Source organism: Bos indicus x Bos taurus, chromosome 17, assembly GCF_003369695.1.
Source record: "Bos indicus x Bos taurus breed Angus x Brahman F1 hybrid chromosome 17, Bos_hybrid_MaternalHap_v2.0, whole genome shotgun sequence".
NCBI classification, from domain to species: Eukaryota; Metazoa; Chordata; class Mammalia; order Artiodactyla; family Bovidae; genus Bos; species Bos indicus x Bos taurus.
The window spans coordinates 3,775,070-3,800,938 of NC_040092.1; the positions used below are offsets into that span (position 1 = coordinate 3,775,070).

The 25,869-nt window shown below is 39.4% G+C and overlaps 1 protein-coding gene across 2 annotated transcripts in view; it reads right to left on the reverse strand.

Annotated features, from left to right (window-relative positions):
• HORMAD2 (HORMA domain containing 2) overlaps positions 1-25,869 on the reverse strand; it is a 71,207-nt gene that overhangs the window by 39,619 nt on the left and 5,719 nt on the right. The window contains exons 2-9 of one of the 2 annotated variants that reach the window (XM_027566344.1): positions 21,090-21,177; positions 15,642-15,783; positions 13,732-13,795; positions 13,142-13,178; positions 10,262-10,282; positions 9,518-9,544; positions 3,156-3,223; positions 83-234 (exon numbers count right to left, since the gene is read on the reverse strand). In XM_027566344.1, the coding sequence (XP_027422145.1) occupies positions 83-234; positions 3,156-3,223; positions 9,518-9,544; positions 10,262-10,282; positions 13,142-13,178; positions 13,732-13,795; positions 15,642-15,783; positions 21,090-21,140 (562 nt within the window). In that variant the 5' untranslated portion in view covers positions 21,141-21,177. Of the gene's footprint in view, positions 1-82; positions 235-3,155; positions 3,224-9,517; positions 9,545-10,261; positions 10,283-13,141; positions 13,179-13,731; positions 13,796-15,641; positions 15,784-21,089; positions 21,178-25,869 lie in introns of those variants that run through there. The other variant, XM_027566346.1, reaches the window with a different exon arrangement.

Genomic DNA, 25,869 nt, shown 5'->3' on the forward strand with positions numbered 1-25,869 from the left:
AAAGGCTTGCCAAAATCCTTCTGTTTATCCAAAACACTACTTCAGCACTAAAGAGGGGATTTGACTAGAGGTCTGCACCTACCTGCATTGTAGTAATGGAGTGTCATAGTCAGTATAACATCGTTAGGAAGGGGTCCAAGGTTCTGCATCAGCATGTACAGTTTGCGGATCAGCAGAACACTGGCTTTCTTAATATCTTCACTGTTCGTCCCACTTTTGAAGCTTGTGTTACTGCTGTAATCATGTAAGGAAACAGCACACTTTTCAATCACATATAATATTGAAAATGTATTTCAAAAAGAACAAAAATTTTTACTGTATGAGCAGATAAATATAAACTAAACGCAGGACACTCTTGAGACTATTTTAGAATGTAAATCAAAGGAGTTATTGCACTTTTTGCAATGTATATACAAAGGGGTTCTTAAGTAGCAAGTTCCCTTAAGGCATTTTAAATGTGACCTGATTTTTTTTTATTTGATTTATAAATGACCACATAATTTAATACTGAGAACAATGGACTTGACATTTAATATTGGCTCTGTTGCTACCTAGCTGAATGACTCCGGTCAAGTCACTTAGACACACCAGGTCAGTTAGCTCCTTTGTGAGATAAGCTTACACGTTTCTACACCTCTCCGAATTAAATCGGTCGTCGTCTCTGGCCTTTGTACCATCTGGGTATCTCTCAGAGGTATCCCCTTCTCACTCTTGCATGGATTATCACCATGACTGACTATTCTTCCTGTTTTCCTTCTTGTTCACACTGCAAAACATTCTCCACACCACTCTAATACATATTCCTAAAAGGAAAATCCACTCGTGTCACTCAAGTCTTAAGTTTCTTATATTGTATCCATTACTTTTCACTGAAATTCGAGAGCAGTGTGTACAATGGCCGTTCAGCAGCCACAGCCTCACGCCCGCCTTCATCTGTAGCTGGTCCCCGATCCCTTCTTACTCCCATGTGTTGTGTGTGCTGTTCACTCTGCTTATACTGAGCTTTCCCACTTGTCTTCCTGACACCCGTGTGTCGTCTCTTCAGGAAGTCTTCTCTGGTCATGCCTACACCTCACCCCTGTGCCCTCTAGACTGAGTGGCTGCATTTTTCATCTCCACAGTACTAAGTTTGGTGCCCAACCCCAGTAAGTACTCAATAAACATTTGTTGTATTGAGTGAATGAGCAAATTGGGCTAAATTACCTTCCAACTCTAAACATTTTTTATTTCTCTCCAAAAATTTCCCCCCGATTAGTCTCACATTTGAGTAGTTTCCAGGAAGGACTATGACAATATATTTGTACAATGCCTTTCACGTAGTAAGTACGCAATACTGAAAAATAATCCTTAGTAACTGAACTACTAGAGGTAGTATGAATTCATAAAACAAACATTATTAAGTAAACACATTTGCTCCTTTTTCAGTTCTGAACAACTTAAAGTTTTGTCTGCCAGGATCTAGTCAGTTTGAAATAAGTAACCAAAGGGAAGGGTGATAGCCATGAAGTTCATGGGATCCTCCAGTATACATCATAGTCATGAAATTGTTTCATGTAAAATCATACCCAAGACTTCCTTGTACTGTTTTTTAAAAGGAAAATCATCTTTACTATGTAAGAGGTGATAAGGTAATTTTGTATTAAGTCACCCGAGCAAAGGCCCAGCTTTGGTCTAGTATGCATTACCTTCTCTTCCTGAGTAGCAGAAAGATTTGGCCATTTCTGTTATACTGCTCACCTCTAGATATATGTGCCTTCACGACAAAAGAGATTAATCTGGTTGTCAGTGGCACTTAGATTTGAATTTTAGAGAGCAAAAGGCAGCTGTTTTATGTAAGAGTATATATATGAAAAGCTCTGAACACTCTGTAAAGTATTATACAGATGTTAGCTAATGATGTTTAGTACCTTAATTCTTATTCCTAGAACCTACTTCCTCTTCACATCCTAGTGCTGTCTGGAAATTTTACAAGGGAGAGGATTATAAGGGTATGAATCTTGGAGAGAAATTGTAAAACTTGTAGTAAGTGATGAGACAGAGCTCATCGTATGGAAAATTGAGAATAAGGCCATATTTCTCTTCAGTCATTCCTTTCAGAGAGACTCATGCCTCTGAGGTGGAGCTCTCTGCCAGCCAGGGCTTTTCTCCATCCTCCACCCGCCCCACTTCTATTCCATCTCATTAGGAATACTCAGCTCTATCTGAATCCAAAAGCTGGGAGGGGAATGAAACATCTCCGCGTACTGAGGACCTTCTGAAGCAACTGTCCTTGTCCTTGCTATTTAATCCACTAGTACACCTAAAACTTAAAATTTTAGACTTGATAGGAAAATGCAGTGCTTTCCAGTCTTTTCCATACAAGGATACAATATAGATGGTTGTATTCGTATGACATACGGGGGTAAGCAGATGAGAATATTTGTGTCTACAGGTAAAAAGAGCAGGGGCTTCGCCTATCCCAGTCCCCATCTGGCTGTTCTGAGGGTAGAAAGGATTGCTTTCTTGGCATAGCAGTTCAGAAGCTTTGGGTTAGTGGTTAGATAGAGCCTCACAGAGTTCTTCAATCAACACCACATGCACAGCCCCATCAATATTATTTCTACTGCTGGGCTACCCAGCAGCCACCGTAAAGACCACCACCATCACCACCGCGACCACTAGGTATCATTTACTGTGTGCTTCTTACCTGCCAGGAACTGGTAAAGCTTTACCCATGCATTATAATTTAACAATCACAGCACCCATATGAAGTAGATATTATTAATTCCACTGTGCAGATGAGAATGCTAACATCTGGGGAGGCTGAATATTCTGTACAAAATTATATGACCAGAAATGTCAGAGCTGGGGATCCAAGCTAGATCTTTCTGCCTTAAGAATTAGGACTCTTGACCACTAAACTTAACTGCCTTTCGACCTACCAGTATCACCTACAAGGAGAAGAGGGAAAGAAGCAAAGGAAGCCTCTTCTCCCACCACCTTCATCCATGGATTTCAGAAATTTAAACAATTATTACATTCCCTTTTTATAATAGCAAGTTTTTTGTAAGATTATTGGGGAAGTTACAAGAAAGTGTAAGGCCTATCTCTGGCCTCAAGAGGTATATGTTTACCTCAATCCTATGTATTTCTTATATTTATTAAACAGATTCTACCTGTCAAAATCCATAGTGGCTCCTTCTTTTGTGTATTTGAATTTGAACTGGTATATCTCAGTCACTTTCTAGAAATATCAAAGGGAAGAAAGAAATTGCTTTCAGAAAATCTCTGCATTTTCTTATCTAGTAACAGGTGTTACTTATCAGGTGTTACAGGTGTTTTCTTATCTAGTAACAGTATACACCTTCACTGCTTCCCTTCTATACCCTTCATACTTGTTTGTTTTATAGCATGACATTATTCAGGAGTGATATCTCCAGATAAAAAGATAACAGTTTTTCTCCTCCAAGCTAAAAATGACTTAGATGGCATAGTCTATTGTTACTGCTTTAAAGCTGGAGAAACTAAAGTCCAGAGTCAAGTGTCTGACCTGGCTTTGGTCAGTAACAGTGGAACCAGCTAAGAAACCATTCATTCATGGAACAGACATTTATTGAATGTCTACTTTGGGTCAGGCACTGGAGTCACTGTGGTGAACGTGACAGAAAAGGTCCCTGTTTTTCCGGAGTACACAGACTGTGGGAGAAATGGCCGGTAAATAAGTAAACAAACAACAATTTCAGGTAGTAATAAGTGCTGTAGACAATATGAAGCACAGCCTGTGACAGACGACGGAAGGGCGAGGTGCTGACTGGGTTGGGAAGGGCCAAGGAAGCCCTCGCTAATGAGGTGATGTTTGAGCTGAGCCTCCTTGACAAGGGTCAGTCCTGCGCAGATGTGGGGGAAGGCGGGGCACCCCAGGCAGAAGAAACAGCGAGGCTAATGCTCTAGAGGAGGAAAGGAAGCCGCCTTCAGGATTACAGAGGAGGCCAAGTGGCTGATGATGAGTGAGCAAAGGGGAGAGTGTAGGAGATGAGGTTGTAGAGGAAACTGTGGTGCCTTGTAACTAAGAGGCTTGGACTTTATTCCAAGTAAACAGGAAGTGAATGGTGAGTGGTATTAAGCATGGGAGTGATTTGCAATTTTTAAAGATCACCTTGGCTATTTTAAGAGTTCAGAGAGGTGGGAACCATGAAATAATTAAGATGGTAGTAATTCAGGGAAGACTACAATGGCAGCAGGTAAACTAGAAAAATTTGAAAAAGAACCAGAGTCTGTGGTATCAGATCTTTTTTTTTTTACTTTCGTGATCTTGCACTAAAAACTAGAAACCACTGCTATCTGCCAGCTATAAATAGAGACAAACATAAATAAATAAGCTAGAAATAGAGAGGGACAGATTTCCTCGTGAGAGATGTAGTCCATTTAAAATAAAATGATCGCCTAGCAGTTGAAGCTAACATTTGACCCAGATACACATACAGTTGACTCTTGAACAACACAGGTTTGAACCATGCAGGCCCACTTAAAAATGGATTTTTTTTCAATAGTAAATACTACAGCTGTATGTGATACATGATTGTTGAATCCAGAGCATGCAGAACCAAGGATACAGAGGAACTCTGTGCAAGGAGGGCCTGCCATGAATTACGCATGGCCTTCCACTGCATGGGGCCGCCACCCCAACCCCTTCGTTGCTAGAGAGTCAACAGTAATCTACCCACAGAGCTGGAGAAGGTGCTGAAGACAGACAGGCAAAGGCTGTGAGTTTAAGTCAGAACACAAAAAAGACTTCCTTCATCGTTTCAGTGTTTTGTTCCTTGACAGTGTGGGAATGGGAATGTTAGATTGATGAGGAAAAAAATCACAACGTTCTTGTTACCTGTTTCTATCTGAGATTTGGTGTCCCATTAATCACAGTCAGCTGGTTCTGGGGATACTGGCTCATGCTGCTTACATTCTTAAAAGACTAATTTGCAATGGAGTTAATTTTAAGATAAAAAAAATTTTCTAGCAAAACAGTCTATGTGAGAAATCAAACCAAGATCAGAAGGCTGCTTTGTGAGTCCAGTAGGAGAGATGTATGAGACTGGAGGAGCCCACAGCAACAGGTTTTCTCCCAACAGGCTAGATACACAACACCATTCTTCGTGGATGAGGGTGTAGCTGCCCTGTCAGGTAAACAGTGCCTGTTCTTCCTGCCCGCCCGTGTTTCCCAACCAGCTCTAGCTTTTTGATGCTCCAAGCTATCTTTTAATTGTATCAAGAGTAGATCCCATAGTGGTTGATAAAAAGTTGACACTTTCTTATTTGGTCTGTAGGGCAACTGATAAGAGTCATGTTTGTAATTGTTTTTCACTGTGTGTGTTAGTTGTGTCTGATTCTTTGCGACCCCAGGGACTGCAGCCCACCAGGCTACATGGAATCTCTAGCTCCATGGCATTCTCCAGGCAAGAATACTGGAGTGGGTAGCCATTCCCTTCTCCAGGGGATCTTCCTGACCCAGGGACTGAACCCAGGTCTCCTGCATTGCAGGCGGACTCTTTACCGTCTGAGCCACCAGGAAAGTCCAATTGTTTTACAGAAGATACTCATGCTTAATAACTTCAATCTGTGTCTGATTGATCAAAGAAGGGATATTTACAGCAGGCACTAGTCTCTTCTTAACACCTCATAAAACATTCTCCTGCTTTTCAGATTAATGTGTTGCCTAATAAAGATGAGCCTTTAAGCTGCTCACCAATGGTTTCTATTAATCATACTGAATGTATCCACATGGACCAGAGCAACAGCAACATATACAGCCTTTCATTCTCCCTCCATGTTCCAACCCACTGGCAAGACTTTTCAGGCCTGTCTCCAAAGCGCATCCCCAGGCCATCTGGTTCTCTTCACCTCCATTCTCTTCACCCCATCCAAGCCAAGACCAGCTCTTTCCATCTGATCTGCTTGCTTCCAAACTATTCCTCCTCCTCCAAATTCTTTCTCTGTTCTATGGCCAAAAAAAGTTTGGAAAATGCAAAGCAGACCGTGTTGCTCCTTTGTTAATGGTTTCCCACTGCCCTCAGGATAAAATCCGGTTTACCTTGGTCCACTGGCCTGACTCATCTGTGCCCTGCCGACCTCTCTGACCTTCTCTTTTGCCTCTTCCTGCCACCCCACTCACCCAGCTCCAGGCCCAGGGCAGCCTCTCTGTCCATGAAGATACCTTCCTGCCTTCAGGCCTTCACACAACTGCCCTCTGGGGTATGCTGTCTCCAGTTGATGACAGTAATCATGATACTTGGGCACTTCCCTAAATGCTCTGCATCTGCTCATTCTTACATAGCCAGACCGGGAGCAGGCATTACACCGTTACAGATGAAGCTAGTGAGCAGTAGAGCTGGGATCGGACTCTGGCGTCTGCAGTGTTAACTCCTGTATTGCTATGCCAGTCCCATGCTGTTGCCTTTCACGATCCTGCACAGGGCGGCTCTTCTGGTCACTTAGTCTCAGCTCAAACAGTGGCCCCTCAGGGAGACCTTCCAGGGACTGCTCTCCAATCTTTTCTCCTCCATTCCCACTTGGCACTCTCCAGCGTACCACCTTCTTCTATTTCTGTAGCCTTATGATGTAGCTGAAACTGTCGCTAACTTTTGTTTACTTGTTTATTGTTTACCCTCCTTCATAAGCTTAACGTAAGCTTCCAGACAGCAGGGACCTTGTCTATCCCATTAATTCCTGTGTGTCAGACACATAAGTGGAACCTAATTAATACCTGCTTAATGAATAGTCAGCCAGGATAGAGTTCACATTCAATTGGATTTCATCTTACAGAATTAAACACATCTCCAAAAGTATATTGTGGCTAGAAACAGGGACCGTCTGTAGTTCAGTTCCTGCAATGATCTATTAAAAGTGGCGCTGACCACCTCTGGTAGTCACAAAGAAAACCGGATGGTGCAACGCTAAGAGCTGCGCTGTTGTGTCACCTGTGTCCGACTCTGCAACTCCATGGACTGCGGCATGCCATGCTTTCCTACCCTTCACTATCTCCTGGAGTTTGCTCAGATTTATGTCCATTGAGTTGGTGATGCCACCCAACCATCTCATCCTCTCATCCTCATCCAGCGAGCCGGCTCTTCACATCAGGTGGCCAGAGTATTGGAGTTCCAGCTTCAGCATCAGTCCTTCCAATGAATATTCAGGACTGATTTCCTTTAAGATTGACTGGTTGGATCTCCATGCAGTCCAAGGGACTCTCAAGAGCCTTCTCCAACACCACAATCTAAAGCATCAGTTCTCTGGCACTCAATCTTCTTTATGGTCCAACTCTCACATCCATACATGACTACTGGAAAAACCATAGCTTTGACCATACGGATCTTTGTTGGCAAAGTGATGTCTCTGCTTTTTATACTCTCTAGGTTTGTCACAGCTTTTCTTCCAAGGAACAAGTGTCTTTTATTCAAATACAGTAATTCTTTATGGGTCTATCATGTGTTAGGTCACACATCTCATTAATACCCTCACCCACTCTGTAGCATGAATCTGCAGAGGAGCTACACTGCCCTCTTCACTACTTTAGTTACTTTTGCCAGTTCATCTTTCTTGAGGTGGAGCAACCAGGACAAAACCTCAGGTGTAGAAGCACCACAGCTTTGTGCAATGCCCCCAACACTGCTGGTCTCTGGACAGAATAAGCACACTTGTTTAAGCCAGAGGTTCGCAACTGGTGTACCATGACAACTCTTCACAGGAGCACTGCAAATTTTAGTCCATGTGTAACATGCTTTTTTGCTTCAGGTAAATATTAATGTTGTTATTGTTTGTGCAATTCTGCTTAGGGGAGGCTATGCTTCTACCAATATGAGTTAAGAAACATGGTACCATATTAGATAAGACTGTTTATGTGAGAATGGTGTTTTGAGAGTATATAAAAGAGTGAGATCAAAGACATAAATAGTTCTCTCAGTGACTTGATGCTAAAGAGCAATCATGAAACAGTGTAACCCATGGATACTCTCAGGCTATGAGCATCGCTGTGCCATAGTTATACCATAATTATTGCTGAGATGTGTGGAGTCTTTTTGAGTCTTTTCATCCTCTTAAACATGCCACCAAATTATCTAGTAATCAAAAGTGTTCCATGAACACAGAGGTTAGGGATCATTGCTATAGGAAACAATATGTAAGAGTTCAGAATATTTTTTCTAGGTCATAAATGATGGCTCAGAACTTATCATATAATAAGCTGATTTTGCTTTCTAACTTTATTATATATATTGCCTACATCAAATTTCATTTAACAGTTTTCTTCCCACTCTGTAATATTTTTCTGTAGATAAGCCCAATTTCCTAAGCACAGTACTACCTCAAAAAGCCTCAAAAAATTTCAGACTCGGAGTTTCACATGCAGAAGAAAAGTTAGTAATTTATTGCATGAAGGAAATGACCAATTTATTAACAATTTATTGGAGATCTTACTTTGGGAAACTTCTCTTCAAATGTACTGGAAAAAAAAACCTGAAAACTAAACTAAAGATAGAGATATACAGAGGTAGCTTAGGCACTGAGGAATTGTTACCCACCTGCATGCACCAGTTTTCTTCAGCCTTGCTCAAACAGCTATTTATAATCTTGCCAAAGAGTGGATAGTAAAGGCTAAAATAATGCTCAGCTTAGTTGTGAAGGTCACCATTTAGGCTAAATTCATAGGCTTAGGGAAAGAAAATTGAAAGCAAGGAAAGGGGAAGAAGAAAGCAAGCTGAGAGGAAAATAGAGGTCAGAATGAGAAGAAAGGAGGAAGGGCATCTCCTTCCATTCCTGTGCTGTGACCTCGGCTGCTGTTCAAAGCAGCACAGGTAACCACTGTGTACTCAGTACGATGACAGTCACTCTGGGGGATAAAAAGAAGACAAGGACCTTGTCCTCAAGAATTCACAGTCTGGCTAGGAAGATAAAGTAATCTATAGGAATCAAGAGGGTTGAATTGTGAGGTCCTGCTGGAAAAGGGAATTCAGAGAAGGAAGAACTTAGTGTGAACAAAATAATCAAAGAGGCTCTCATGGAAGTTTCAGATGAAGTTTCAGACACAAGTTGGCGTTGAGGATGAGTAGGATTCAATAAGCAGAGGGAAGAAATTTACAGAGAGAAGGAAAAAGGTAAAGCTTGGAAATCTATGAGAAGGTCAGACGGGGAGAATTTAGTTAGTCTTTAAAAAAAAAAGGTTTAGCATGTTTATGCCCCAAAGACCACAAATAGAAAGGATTCAGCATTAGTCAAAATGAAAAGGAAATGCAGTCTTCATAAATCAGATTCTCACTGTTAAGGTGTTAGGGAATAGGCTTCAGTTCCACTCAGTGTTTTTCCCCAGTACTGCTAGGTAGTTTTTTTAAATTGCATAATAAAGAATTGGTGACATTTATAATAAAACACACAGAAAGAGCTCACTATGAGTTACTTTGCTCATTTGGTAGTCTAGTGACATAATCTATGGCCTCAACTCAGGTAAACATATTGAAATATACATATACTGCCCATCTCTATGTGTTCTTACCTCAGGTTCCTTGGGGTTTGTGTAAAGCTATTTAAAGAGAAATAAACAGCATTTAATTTCTGAAACTAGATTACTCCTCACAGAATACATTTGCTATGTGAGGAGTTCAGTTTGTGATATATTAATCGAGTACTGAAATACATATATGCATAGATTATATGTATCTGGAGATATATATTTCAAGGTAGAGGTGGAATAAGCTCTAATTTTGTGAACACAGACTTTATAGTATTCCATGAACATTGACTATAAGGAAATTGATAGCCAGGTATTTATAATTACTGTAACTGAGCTACAAATAAATTCTAAATAATTGGTTATGGTTTTAAATTTTTAAAATAATTTATATACCTATGACTCTCAGTAGTATTGTCTCATTTTCTTTCTGTTCTTAATGACATATACCATGCTATACCCAGCAGTATACAAAACTTCAAAAAAATCTGCATTACTTCAAAAACAAGGAACTTTGAGTCTGTAAAGTAACTCAGAAAATGAAATCCTGATAGCTAGTAGATAGAACAGATAGTATATCCTATATATTTCCTCAGTTATTATAATATGCCAAAGAAATATATAGACTGTGACATTTTAGTAAAAGCTTTGATCGAGTTTTTTTTAATTCCAAAATGTCATAGGACAATGAAATTCAGGAAGGATGGGAGAGAGTACACTGTTTAACCTCTCACTTGCCAAAAGACAATGAAGCAGAGGCAGAGGGCTCGTCTTTAAATGCGTACTTACTGTCAGCACTGCCATGCGGAGCTGTAAGAGAAAAGAAACTGTTGTTACTACACATTTGCACCTGTGTTACTGTTTTTCAGTTAAACTATGACGTCAGAGAGGTTCCAAGAATTGGAGTAGAAAAAATATTCAGAAGGTCAGAGAAATGGATACTAATTATCCATTCATCCAAGTGAGTGTCTATTACATACCCAGGGTTCTGCTGGGGAGGGGAAGGATGGAAAAAAAAAAGATAACTAGACTTACTCTCTATAAGTTACATTCTAGTTTGGGAGGGAAAAGATACACAAAATAATTCATTATAAGAGTTAAATATGCCATAAGCATCTCTAAAACATTTTGCCCTTTGAAAGGAATCTACTAGAGTTAAAAATCTGAAGTCTGATATGAGTTCTACAAAACCCCTGCCCTCCCTACGTATACATTACAGATCAGATTCTCTCTGTTTGAAAGAATAACAGAATACATAGATACAGAGACAGAATCAAGTCTATCACCAACTTTTAAACACTATGACACAGATGAGAAAATTTTCAGGACCATAACTTCCTATCAAATTATTCACCTATTTCACCCAAAGGACTAAAACTTTAGTGACGCTGTGTGGCCATTTTGGTTACTGCATACAACTGACTTTAAGACTACCCAGTGAAACTCTAACTTACATTATTTAATTAATAGCTCATTCATTCATTCAAAAGTAGAAATGGCCCCTGATCTCAGGGAACACGCATACCAGCAGGAGAGGACAAAAAAAAAAAAAAAAAAAAACCACACACATAGGTACATCATCACAAGTGTGTTAATTGCTATGAAGCAGTTAGGTTGTGAACATTAAACAGATGGACAATCTAGGCTGGGAGAAGGGTGGCAGGGGGCCGGGGCTTGTCAAGGAAAGCCTTTCGGAGGAAGTAAATATTTAGGCTGGGACATGAAGGATAAATTGGAATTAGCCAGATAAAGGGTGTGGGGTAGGGAAGAAACTTTTGCAGGAAAAATAATATGTACAAAGGTAGAAGGCACTCAGCATGTTCTAGAATCCTTGTGTGGCTTGAACTTGGTGAACAATGGTGAGAGTGATGCCTTAGAAAGTGTGATCCCTAGGCCAGCAGCCTCAGCATCACTTGGAACTTGTCTGAAATGAAAATTCTCACACCAGAAATTTGGAGGTGAAACCTGGCAATGTGTGTTTTACCAGGCCCTCCAGGTGACTCTGACGCAAGCTAACATTTGAAAACTGCTGCCTTGGATTATTAACTCATTTAATTCTCAAACAACCCTGAGGTAGGTTCTAATATTACTGTAAAGAAACCCTAAGAGGTAGGTTACATGCCAAGACACAGGAATTAAATGGCAGAACTAAGATTCACTTCAGGCTGGCTTTTTCCAAGCCTTGAGCTCTTAACTACTTTGCACTGCCCCTCAATGATGGACACTCAAGAAATGTTGCTCGATGAATGGACAGGAAAATGAATGAGTGCTGTTTGGTGTACTGGTGATGACCTTCTACCCCTCTCAACCCATCTAAATACTAAGGGCCTTCAAATCTCAGGAGTCATTTTCTCCCAAAGATTTCCCTCTTGCCTCTCACTGGCTGTAATCCCACTTTTCCATATTTCCTTTGCACATGATCAATATCTTGCCTTTGGCATTGCATCACTTTCTAATGAATATTATGATTATTTATACTTGTGATAAAGATGATTTTTTAAATAAAAATATCAAACTGATATGAAAAAACTCCAAATTTAATAGCCCAACCTGGCACAGGTAGAGAGCAATCAGAAAAGGTGCCAGCTTAGCCTTCGGCTGGGTTCCTGGAAGCTCCCCCTGAGCCAGCTGTCAGCCCTTTAGTTGCCAGGTTGTGGAATAGTCTGGGGAGATCCACGACTCCCCAGAGACTGGTGGGGTGAGGGGGAGGACATGGTGGGAGTCGTGTGGGGCCTCAGAGAAGCATTTATTTAGCGCTGGATATACAGTACTCCAGTATTTTAACAAGAGGTGCAGCTACACCAGCGTTCACTAGCTGGTCCTCAGTTGTGCACATGAATGTCATTCATCTTCTGCCTTGGTCTACAAGCTGTGTGTGTGCACAACCTCATGTCTGTTTTATTTTTGCATTCCTCAACCTCCTGGTCAGCGTTGAATAACTCATAAGTAGTAACTGTTCAATGAAAAAGGAAGTGTATCAGTGCAACTAAATAATCCAATGTAAAGCTTACTCACCTTAAGTTTTCTTAAAGAAATAGGAATTGAGAAGGGGTAAAAAGACACAGATGGGGAAAAGGAGGAAGCAGTGGCACAAAGTTCATTTATTAAATTATCTCTTCCACTAGACTGGAGCTTCTAATTTTTATACCCTTCACAGCTGTCTTGGGCAGTGAGAAAAATCTAATGCACTTAAAATTCAGGCTGCATTTTTAACAATTCAAGCTATAATACTAGCTATTTTGAGGGAACAGGTTATATACATGTGCCAAACATAGATAATGAAATAACTGACATAGAATAAAAATCAAGTATTCAATTCCATCTTTTCCTTTCGTATCTACACACTGCATCGCCACTCAATGTGCTAAATGCCAGATTCTTGTCTCCCCTGTCCCACATCCTGTGATCTCTTCCAGTGACTTCAGAGGAAATTCTGTGGTCAAAAAGATATGAGTATGTAAAAGAGAAAAGTGAGGGTGTCAATTCTAACTGATGTAAACGAGACACCAACAGGACAACAGAGACGTAAAGTAAAAAGAAACTGGTTAAGGAAGGCACGTAGGAACTGCTGTGCTCTTAAACACAACAACAAAATAAAGGCTAAAGTTTTCTTTTAAAGGGATAAAGGGTGAGTCTTTGATCCTGGTATAAACTTAAAGATGTTCTTACGTATCTCTTTTCCAAAGCATCAAAACAACCTTGAATCCTGTCAAGAAATAAATGCTTGATGTCAATTTGGATCAGACGCAAAGCCAAAAAGAATCCCAAGTACAAAACTAATTTACTTTTTTTGCTTTGAAATACTTTAAGTTGATAACCATCTCACCTTTCACCCATTTAATCATTTTCTAGAAACTCCTAGTATGTTTTAATGTATTTACAGTACTTATAATAAATAATAGGTAAGCAATTTTGAGGTAGGAACCACATCTTATTTTTCTTTTTGCATCCGGTAATGTTTAGCACACTGACATGTATTTGATAACTAATCAAATTTTGATTGATATTTTTCTTCCTTGTATAAAGAAAGTCTGTATTCTTAAAAAAGAAAAAAAAAAACTGAATGTCAGTACCTTAAAATAATATTGGATAACTGTTGCACATTTCTAGGAAGTTGTAAAAAAAAAAAAAAAAACATGAAAAGAAAGGAAGAAGGCAATAGTTTTAAGGAAATGATCTTACCAAATAAAGTCTTATGGGTAATTTCAGCTATAATAAAAATAATGTTGTTCAACTTTGGTGGAATTTCAGTTACTTACCACTTGATAATATGCAGTGACCCAGGACATTTTTTATCTTCTCGGAGGATTTTTAAACTGAGGTCTACAAAAATAGAAACATAGTCTGCTGTACTAAAATTGTCCATGCTAAGTAAGGGTATTTCCTTTCATGATTTTATTTATACAACTTACTTAGTTTTATAGTTTATAAAAACATTTTGAATCTCTAAATGTCTAATTTTAAAACAAATCCTATGTTGATAATTGGCTTAGTTCCCATTTTTATTATAGATTAGCAGTCCCCTCTTCTACAATATACACAACTGAGTTGGTTGTGAAATCAATTTGTGTCACTTCTCTGCTTCTGCTGAATTTTAAGTTATCATAAGGTAGTACTGAGACCAGCCAGCTATATCAAGCAATTTAAAATATACACCTCAATCTCAAATCACTTCTCTGGTATTTCTCTCTCAGTGGGGGGAAAAAAAGGATAAAAAATGTTTTCATGGGTTATTCTCAGATATTAATTTCCATCTGAAATTCAACCACTTTACTATAGGAAGGAAGAATAAGATAAGCATTAAAAGTTTTGGTTTAGATTAGTCTAAAATCAATTACTGATTCATTTATGACTTCGTATAAATCACTTCACCTTTTCATCGTGTTTTCCTATTCTAAAATTGATGTTACCTCTGTTGCTGTTGAGGGATATGAAAATTATTACTGGGCATTTTAATGTCATGTGCTACTTTAAGTACAAACACCGAGAGGAACATATATAACTTCCATTAAAACTATCACAAAAAATAAAGCTGTAAACAATGGTATTGCCCTCCATGCATAGGTTAGTGATTGGCACACAGTAAGTGCTTAATTAATTACCCCAAACGTGTCTTTCTCCAATTCTATATTCCAAACAAGAGGAGAAACGGCAACTATGTGCTGCATATAAACATTTTCACTATTACAGATTTCTGTCCTGACCAGAAGAGCATAAAACAAATGAGGCTGTTGCAATTACAAATATGCTTTTGTGTTTATAGCACACATGGATTTCATTGATGCTCATGTAGAGAAGCAAATGGTGTTTAAGGAAACATAAATTGGAATGAGGCCTAAGTTATCATTAAATACAGATGTGAGAAACAAAGTAAAATTAGATTTTGAAAAATAACATCTTACAAGGAAACTTGTAGCCCTCTATATTTATTTTCCAAATGATACTTTCCCACTTTGGTGACAAATCAGCAAGATTTTCTGAATGGTTATCATAATCTAGCTTTTTAAAAAAATATGATTTTTGAAAAACTGAAGAGTCCTAGGTACATTCTTCTTAATACAAGAGAAGGAAAGGAGACAGAAACAGCTTGTAATACAAGGAAATGAGATCATAAATTTAAGGACATAAGAAATAAAAGGAAGAAAACTGGAAAAGAGAGAACATTGAGAAAAGAACAGAACTGATTGGAATAGTAATTGTTGACATCTCCATGTCAATCAGTAGAGGGGTTTGGGATGGGTATGCATTTTTTTCGAGCTTATTTCTATATGCTAACAGAAAGAATTTTTAAAAACTTCTCAATTACAGTTCCTCAATGGGGAAGTCTGTCTCAAAGTTGAGACAAAAAATAGTGCAAATGTACAGCACCCACATAGATTTCAACCTGGCTGCTGCTTTTGTAGGTGTAGTTTAGAATTACTGGGCTTGTCCATACAGATTTCTTTTTTCTTCAGCCTGTCATTTGGTATCTGGCCAGGAACTAATGGTTCCTACAAGTAAAACCACTACACAAAGTGAAATTAAAATGGAAAATGAATTAGCAAATTGATCCTGACAAACAGGCCCATGACCTGGAATTAGTACACTCCATGAGAAATTAAAGTTTTACTCCTGCCAAACAGAGGGAAAGGGCTCCACCAGCCAAAGTAACCATTTAGTTAGACTTTACCATCCAAATGGCGTTCTCCGTAAGAGCTCTCTGGAAATAGGCCTCGTAGGTACGTTATACAAGAGATAGAAGTAGCAAAAAGTTTCTTCACCATTATCAGTGATTCATGCTCATTAGTGATTTGAGATGGAAAAACTGTTTTCTAGGAGGGAGGAAAAAATGAAAAAGATTAGTATTCTTTCATATATTCAGCCCATCATATCACTACCACAAGCAAAATGGAAAGACTTTTCAAGACCTCAAGTCTGATACCTTTTGAGATAATCAAAAGGAAACAAGGTTTTGAATATTGCTTTAAATTAGATCTTCACTGGCAAGGGAGAGAAGAAAGGTAGAGACAGGTATTCAAGTAAGTCAAGACTAATATAATTTATTTTACAATGATCTGTGGATTTGAGGCAAAACTGGGAGTTTTCCTCTGATGATGTGATCTTCCCTTTCACACACTCCTCAGAAGGCGCTGCAAGCCGCCCTTCGCCCCTCCATTCTGTACTCTTCTCTCCAGTCGCCAAGCACATCCTGTCGCTGGCCTCATCTCAGCCCTCATACCATGTGGCTCTACTGCAGTGTCTGACACTTTTACCCACACTCTCTCTCTCAGCTTCCATAACACTATTTTCTTGTTTTTTTCCCCCATCTATCCTCCATAGCTATTTCAGTCTCTTTTTTTCTTCAGTTTTTCTGCGTTTTCTGGGTGTTGCTCGCACCCCAGAATTCTGTCTTCAGTCTTTTCTCTTTCCATAGCTCTCTGTTCTTGAGTCATTTCATCTAGTCTCATTGCTTCATCTGCAGCCAGTACAGAGAAAGTGTCCTTATTTCTATTCTGAGCTTGACTTCCATGTCTATTTTCTGAACATCTATGCCCAGACCACTTTGTAGACCTCTCAAACTCAGTTTCTCTCTCTCACCCTGACTGAAACCTGATCCCAAGTTTCAATCTCAAACAAACGAATCAGCGTCCACCTCAGTCAAACCATCCAAGCCAGACGTAGAGTCACCTTTGGCTTCTCGCCCCCCTCCATACTCCATATCCAATCACACAGTACTCTTAATTACTCCATATCCAATCACACTGCTGCTGCTGCTGCTAAGTCGCTTCAGTCGTGTCCGACTCTGTGCGACCCCATAAACAGCAGCCCACCAGGCTCTCCCGTCCCTGGGATTCTCCAGGCAAGAACACTGGAGTGGGTTGCCATTTCCTTCTCCAATGCATGAAAGTGAAAGAAAGTGAAGTCGCTCAGTCGTGTCCGACTCTTAGTGACCCCATGGACTATGGCCCACCAGGGTCCTCCGTCCATGGGATTTTCCAGGCAAGAGTACTGGAGTGGGGTGCCATTGCCTTCTCCATCCAGTAACACAGAACTCTTAATTCTAGAAGTGACTCGTTTTCTCCTTTCTCTTCTCGCTGACTTGGCTCAGGACGTGCTCATTTCTCCCCTTTATTACTGCAGTAGCCTCTGACCTCCCTGCCAATCGTTCTCTTCATTCAATCTGTCCTTCATGTTGCCGTCATCATTAACTTTAAAGAATACAAATCTTATCATGACACTCCCAGTGTTCATACAGGATAGAGCTCAAGTGTGGCATTTGAGAACTGTCAAAACCTTATCTTTGCCCAATTTTCTTGCCTCATCTCCCAGCCCTCCCCTCCTTCATTCTCTCCCATGCACCCTACTCTTTAGCCACATGGAACTACTCTTCATCGACTATTCTGCTACCACGTATTTTCACGTTTTGTGCTTTGCTTAAGCCAAAGTTCTGCAATGTAGGTGACTCACACATGAAGCTGAGCACAGGAAACCTGGTACAAATGAGTACTACTGCATGATTGCTCTTATATAAAGTACAAAAGCAGGTGAGATGAATCCATGTTATTAGAAGTCAGGATGGTAAAGCTCCAATAACCTTGTTCAAATTCAGAGGTCTTTAAACTATGGCGTGCAGTTTCAACTGTTCAGTTTTAGTAATTCTGTTACTTGGAGGCAGGTATTACCCATGAATATGCCTTTAGATGAAAGAGATCGCCCCAAAAGCTTTTCTGTATCTAGATCTGGTTCTAGAATGTCTTCTGGACATGATTTTGCAATTTAAGCTGCTTCTTGGGTACACTATATAGTGAAAATGAATTATCAGTTCATCCTTTTGGTCAAACCACATTATATTCAGTTTTTAAAAAAATGTAATTATTACTCTTGTATGTATGAGAGAATTTGGGGGGGGGTGGAAATTAATAGAGATCTTAAAGCCAGCCTAAGGTTTTTTATTTGTATTCTGTAACCAGTGGAAAGGCAGCAGGTTTGATCGGGTCAGTAGAATAATTGTTTTAGGAATATTAAGCGATAGCAGAAGTAGGAAAGATCACAGTTTAAAGGGAATTTGATATGGAATGTGCACGTGTCTGCATGTAAGTGTGTAAAATTTTACAGAAAATTGCTTTTTGTACCTATAGATTCTGAGAAATTAAGGTTCTTTGGGGTTAATTGGGTAATAGCTGGCATGACATATATATATAATAACTTACTGAAAACATGCCAAAACTTAGCAAAAATACTTAAGTAATAACCATCTGTAAAATTAAATAATCTAAAAATATAAAGACATTTATTTTAAATATGGAATCAAAAAGCCCACTTGTAGTAATGAAGATCAAGGACTGGAAAAGGCCTCTAGGATTGTTATTTTTCTACACTCCAGGAATTTTTTTCTCAGCTCAACTGGTCTAATATTTTAAGAGGTATCATGCACATTTTCATAAATGTCTAATACATGAAAATAGTATGGCTTAATAATAGAAAACACTATTGTAAGTTATTTTAACAAGAAAATGTGCTGATGATGTAATGTTTGACAGCTCAATTGTCAAGCTATGTGTATGTGAGTCGCTCAGTCATGTCTGACTCTTTGTGACTCCATGGGCTCTAGAGCTCAGCTGTCAAGCTACGTGTGTGTGTTAGTTGCTCAGTCGTGTCCAACTCTTTGCAACCACATAAACTGTAGCCCACCAGGTTCCTCTGTGCATGGGATTCTCCAGGCAAGAATACTGGAGTGGGTTGCCATTTCCTTCTCCAGTGGATCTTCCCGAACCAGGGATTGAACCTGGGTCTCCCACATTGCAGGCAGATTCTTTACCATCTGAGCCACTAGGGCAGCTGTATGGCAAGTTATAGTATTTCTCTGAGCTTCAGTTTTCTCCTTATTTCAAGACTCTATTGAAATAATAATACCAAGCCCTTGGCACAGTGCCCAGCACATGTAAGTGCTGAATAAATGTTAGCTTCTATAGTAGTTATTGTTGTTTTCAGTAAAAAAATAGCAAAATCATACAGTCACTTGAAATTTGCTGGGAGAAGTAGTTCATGCAGTCCAAACTACAAAGATCTGTTTATATCAAAAGGTCAATTTGTTAATTGACAGCGCAAAAAATAACTGCCAAACTGATTGCAATCCATCTACCCAGCTAAGCATTTTCACTCCAGGAAGGAAGCACACTTAGGAAATCCGATGAGATCAGGAGTCTGCTTGTTGAATATACTGAATTCAAGCCAGAAAGACGACGGCTTTCTCTCTGCCCTAATTCTCCTTCAGCTTCAATCCTTCCTACCTCTGCTACAGCTTAATATTCTTAAAACAACAATTTACTCAACTGTCCCGGTAAAACTGCTGACTTTCCATTGATTGCAGAATAAAGCATAAGTTGCTTAGCCTGGCTTTTAAGATCCACACTAATTTGTTCCCAAAGTTCCTATTCAGTTAATTTTCCTACTTCTGTCCGACATGATGAAGCTCCACTCCAGTGGGGATGGGTTCTTTGTTACTCTCTGAAACATGCCATGCTCATTACTTAATTGAGCCAAGGCATATGCTAGTTTTTCCTCATGGAATTCTCTCCTTTCTCCTCCATCCTAATCCCCTTCGTTATTTAAGGCCCACCTTAAATCTTGTCTCCTTCCTGAGGAATATACAAACCATTTCAGTCTATACAAAAAATCTCTAAATTCCTATCATTTGTATTGATTTACTTGTCACAAATATTTAATGCATATACTGCATCGTATACTGACTTACCTCTTGTAAGTCATTTCCCCAACCAGATTATAAACTTCTGGAACATGAAGATTCTTTTTTTTTAATTCTCTCAGAAAAGAACACAGTGTTACATATATATTATGTAATACTGAGCTCTCAATGAATAACTGAATGGCTCATTAACGGCTGTCATAGGACAAGATAAACTGCCCAGGTGAGCCCAGCAAGGCTGCCTGGCCCCGGCGTGCTCCCCCAGGGTCCTAGCTGCTCTCAGTGCCCTTCCCTTCAGTTCTTGTAACTGCATCACAGTGTGTATCAGAAGCTTCCTAACTGTGTCAGGAAGTGAAAGTCTAACAAAGAACCTTTCTCTTTAAATCTCTTTTTTGTTTCTGATTTCTTTTACTCTTGCTGTTGTTCAGTCACTCAGTGTCTGACTCTTTGCAACCCCATGGACTGCAGCATGCCAGGCTTCCCTGTCCTTCACTATCTCCTGGAGCTTGCTCAAACTCATGTCCACTGAGTCAGTGATGCCATCCAACCATCTCATCCTCTGTCGTCCCTTTCTCCTCCTGCCTTCAATCTTTCCCAGCATCAGCGTCCTTTCCAATGAGTCAGTTCTTCATATCAGGTGGCCAAAGCATTAGAGCTTCAGCTTCTGCATCAGTCCTTCTAATGAATATTCAGGATCGATTTCCTTTAGGATTGACTGGTTTGATCTCCTTGAAATCCAAGGGACTTTCAGGAGTCTTCTCCAACATCACAGCTCAAAAGCACCAATTCTTTGGCGCTGAGCCTTCTTTATGGTCCAACTCTCACATCTATATATGACTACTGGAAAAATGGTAGCTTTGACTATACAGACCTTTGTTGGCAAAGTAATGTCTCTGCTTTTTAATACTCTAGGTTTGTCATAGCTTTTCTTCCAAGGAGCAAGCATCTTATAATTTTGTGGCTGCAGCCACCACCTGCAGTGATTTTGGTGCCTGAGAAAATAAAGTCTGTCATGGTTTCCATTGTTTCCCCATCAATTTGCCATGATGGGCCCGGATGCCATGATCTTTGTTTTTTGAATGTCTCATGAGATGAACCTTCATCTGAAGATGCTTCGAGCCTGACATCTAGAACTCTTCCCTCAACTGGTACTTCTCTGGACTCATAACTTCACAAAACTCTTTTACTCTAGAAAGTCTAAATATATAAACATGAAACAAGCACCCAGGAAGTTACTTAGTAGGACTCTATTCTAATTTCCTGAACATCCTCAATCCATTAGCCAGTTAAAATGTAGATACACTCTGCCAGGATATTATGTACCAATTAACTGATAAAGCTGCTGTTTTAAAAAACACCAAAGATTAAAGTCATGATTCTGAATTAACTCACTAAATAGTCATTGATTTTCTTTTAATTCTTAATAAATACCTTAGATGTCTTGCGAATTCTGATAGAGCGAGAGAGCTGAACAGTGGCCATGATAGTAATGTATCAGGATTCTTTTAACAAATCTAACCTGTAGAAAAAAACATTAATTAGAGACCTTGCCTAACATAATCCTTTTATTGTGAATCTTCCAAAGAACTGTATAATTAGCATTTGATTGTATTCTTTGGGAAATCAGTTTAATAAACATCTCCACTACCAATTTTCTATAAATTAGAGTAAGATCTCTGGATTAGTTTTTCCAACCACCCAAGGAAAATATAAGTTGACTTACTCGTTCCCAAATACATTTGGAGGAGAATAATAAATTACAAACCCCCTAAAGGTTCAACAATGTATTTTACTCATCCTTGTTATTCCCTCAGAGTGTTAACAGCGCTCTCTATACAACAGGGGCTTAAAAAGTATTTCTTGAATTAACTTCATGTATAATTGATTTACAAAGTCAACTCAAAAATTAAAGTTTACATTTCATACCCATTAGGATGGCTATTCAAACAGATAGAAAATAACAAGTGTAGGTGAAGATGGGGCAAAATTGGAATCCTTGTACACTGCTGGTAGGAATGTGAAGTGGTGCAGCTGCTGTAGAAAGCAGTATGGCAGTTCCTCAAAAAGTTCAATAGGTTTACCATACTATCCAGCATTTCCACTTCTAAACTCAGAAGTATCAAGAAGTGTTAGTCGCTCAGTTGTATCCAACTCTTTGTGACCTCATGAACTGCAGCCCACCAGGCTCCTGTCCATTGGATTTCCCAGGCAAGAATACTGGAGTGGGTTGCCATTTCCTTCTCCAGGGGGTCTTCCCCACCCAGGGATCAAACCCATGTCTCCTGTATTGCAGGCAGATTCTTTACCATCTGAGCCACCAGGGAGGCCCAAAAAGTATTGAAAGGAGGGATTCAGACAGACACACACCAATGTTCATAGCAGTATTATTTATAATAGCCAAAAGGCAGAAACAACCCAAAGGTCCAGGAACAGCTGAATGGGCTTTTAAATATGGTATATACAATGAAATGTTATTCAGTATCAAAAAGTAATGAAATTATGATATGTTACAACATGGGTAAATTTGAAAACATTATGCTAAATGAAATAAACCAGACACAAAAGGATGCCTATCACATGATTCCATTTGTATGAATAGAATCAGATTCATAGTGACAGAGAATAGAACAGAGGTCACCAGGGGCTAGAGGGTGGAAGGAATGGGGAGCTCAATTTGTACATAATTTCATTCAGGATGATGTAAAATTTTTAGAAATGGGTAGTGGTAAAGGTTGTATAAACACTGTGAATACACTTAGTGCCGCTCAGTTATACACTCAATGGTGACTGAGATGATGAATTTTATGTTACGCACATTTTACCACAATAAAAAAGCATTTATGTTTAAAAAATATATAGTTTTTACTACATCATTTCACTAACAAAAAAGAAGCAAATTTCCCTTTTTCTTTTTAAAGGACTTAATTGTAGTTTCTTTTCAAGATTTTATGGAGTTCTGACCAAAATATGAGTAAAATAAACCACTTAAAATTCTGGATCACCTAGGATAGCCTGTGATTTGATTTTGTGTATAAATTAATGCAAGATTCTGGAAGATTTTGCAAATATAAGAGGGCAGAATTATTTAAGGACACTGCCACAAGGTGGTGATAGAGATCATAAACAGGTAATAATTTCTCTCACTTTACTTCTTCAGAGCAGCACTGGGGGACACTCTTTTACAGGGTTTACGTGAGACTGACAACCACCGGACAGTCCTTTGGTCCTTAAAGATTCCAAGGTGTCTTTTGTTGACTTCAGATTATAACCTTCATTTTTGAGCATAACCTTCAAAACGGACTCAACATGATCACTGTCTCCTTTACAGCTTCAAGAAATAAAATGGGAAAAATAAGTAACTACAAGAGTTTACACTCCAGTTTTGACCCAGTAAACCAAGATAAACTATCACTTCCCTGGTGGCTCAGACGGGAAAGCGTCTGCCTACAGTGAGGGAGACCTGGGTTCAATCCCTGGGTCAGGAAGATCCTCTGGAGAAGGAAATGGCAACCCACTCCAGTACTCTTGCCTGGAAAATCCCACGGACGGAGGAGTGTAGTAGGCCACAGTGCATGGGGTCGCAAAGAGTCGGACACGACTGATCAACTTCACTTCACTTCACTTCATTGGGGTAGTTATTAGAAACAATAAATAATAGGGAATAATGATTTCAAGTGGCTTTCTATATTGGTGGGTTTTTAAATAATTTCTCTATGATGGCAAGCTATTCTGATGGCATTTCTAGAAAATCAAGTCCTGAAAATAGTATCAGGCTATTAGAACACAATGCATTTACTACATCTATGTATTTAGACTATATGAATAACCTAGTTTTAATTGATATTATCGCTGAAAGCTCAAACCTCCAGGATACTTGCTTTTGAGAAGGGATTCAAAGCTAATCACTATTAAGCATTTGGTACTTATCTGTGGAATTAACATTTATAAAATTAGTGAAGTTACATTTTCCATACACATATGCATTATGTATACAGAGAAAATTAATTGCACTGCTAGTGCAATCTGGGAGAAAGTCTTTGGAGTTAAGGAACCTGGGTTCGAATTCTGCTCAACTACCTAGCAACTCTATGTTTTGGTCAAATTACTTAGTCTTGCTGGGCCTCAGTATCCTTTTTGTAAAATGAAGACAGTAAATCCAGCTTTTCAGGGCTCTTTTAGTGTTTATCAGGACATGTATTTATCTGGAGAGGAAACACAGCATAGTGGTTAGGCACATGAACTTTTGCGGAGCCAAATTGCCTAGGATCGAATCCCAGTCTGCAATCCAATTGCCATATTGTTTCATGCACATGTTTGCCTCAGTTTCCCCATCTGTAAAATACAGTCACTAATAGTATCTATTTAGTTATGACCTAAATAAAATTTCTTATGATTATACAGTGGAAGTGAGAAATAGATTAAAGGGACTAGATCTGAATGATAGAGTGCCTGATGAATTATGGACGGAGGTTCGTGACATTATACAGGAGACAGGGATCAAGACCATCCCCATGGAAAAGAAATGCAAAAAAGCAAAATGGCTGTCTGGGGAGGCCTTACAAATAGCTGTGAAAAGAAGAGAAGCGAAAAGCAAAGGAGAAAAGGGAAGATATAAGCATCTGAATGCAGAGTTCCAAAGAATAGCAAGGAGAGATAAGAAAGACTTCCTCAGCAATCAATGCAAAGAAATAGAGGAAAACAACAGAATGGGAAAGACTAGAGATCTCTTCAAGAACATCAGAGATACCAAGGGAACATTTCATGCAAAGATGGGCTCGATAAACGACAGAAATGGTATGGACCTAACAGAAGCAGAAGATATTAAGAAGAGATGGCAAGAATACACAGAAGGACTGTACAAAAATGATCTTCACAACCCAGATAATCATGATGGTGTGATCATTCACCTAGAGCCAGACATCCTGGTATGTGAAGTCAAGTGGGCCTTAGAAAGCATCACTACGAACAAAGCTAGTAGAGGTAATGGAATTCCAGTTGAGCTATTTCAAATCCTGGAAGATGATGCTGTGAAAGTGCTGCACTCAATACGCCAGCAAATTTGGAAAACTCAGCAGTGGCCACAGGACTGGAAAAGGTCAGTTTTCATTCCAATCCCAAAGAAAGGCAATGCCAAAGAATGCTCAAACTATCCCACAATTGCACTCATCTCACACGCTAGTAAAGTAATGCTCAACATTCTCCAAGCCAGGCTTCACAAATACGTGAACCAGGAACTTCCAGATGTTTAAGCTGGTTTTAGAAAAGGCAGAGGAACCAGAGATCAAATTGCCAACATCCACTGGATCATGGAAAAAGCAAAAGAGTTCCAGAAAAACATCTATTTCTGCTTTATTGACTATGCCAAAGCCTTTGACTGTGTGGATCACAATAAACTGTGAAACATTCTGAAAGAGATGGGAATACCAGACCACCTGACCTGCTTCTTGAGAAACCTATATGCAGGTCAGGAAGCAACAGTTAGAACTGGACATGGAACAACAGACTGGTTCCAAATAGGAAAAGGACTACATCAAGGCTGTATATTGTCACCCTGCTTATTTAACTTACATGCAGAGTACATCATGAGAAATGCTGGGCTGGAAGAAGCACAAGCTGGAATCAAGATTGCCGGGAGAAATATCAATAACCTCAGATATGCAGACAACACCACCCTTATGGCAGAAAGTGAAGAGGAACTAAAAAGCCTCTTGATGAAAGTAAAAGAGGAGAGTAAAAAGTTGGCTTAAAGCTCAACATTCAGAAAACGAAGATCATGGCATCTGGTCCCACCACTTCATGGGAAATAGATGGGAAAACAGTGGAAATAGTGTCAGACTTTATTTTTTGGGGCTCCAAAATCACTGCAGATGGTGACTGCAGCCATGAAATTAAAAGACACTTACTCCTTGGAAGGAAAGTTATGACCAACCTAGACAGCATATTCAAAAGCAGAGACATTACTTTGCCAACAAAGGTCCATCTAGTCAAGGCTATGGTTTTTTCCAGTGGTCATGTATGGATGTGAAAGTTGGACTGTGAAGAAGGCTGAGTGCCGAAGAATGGATGCTTTTGAACTGTGGTGTTGGAGAAGACTCTTGAGAGTCCCTTGGACTGCAAGGAGATCCAACCAGTCCATTCTGAAGGAGATCAGTCCTGGGTGTTCATTGGAAGGACTGATGCTAAAGCTGAAACTCCAATACTTTGGCCACCT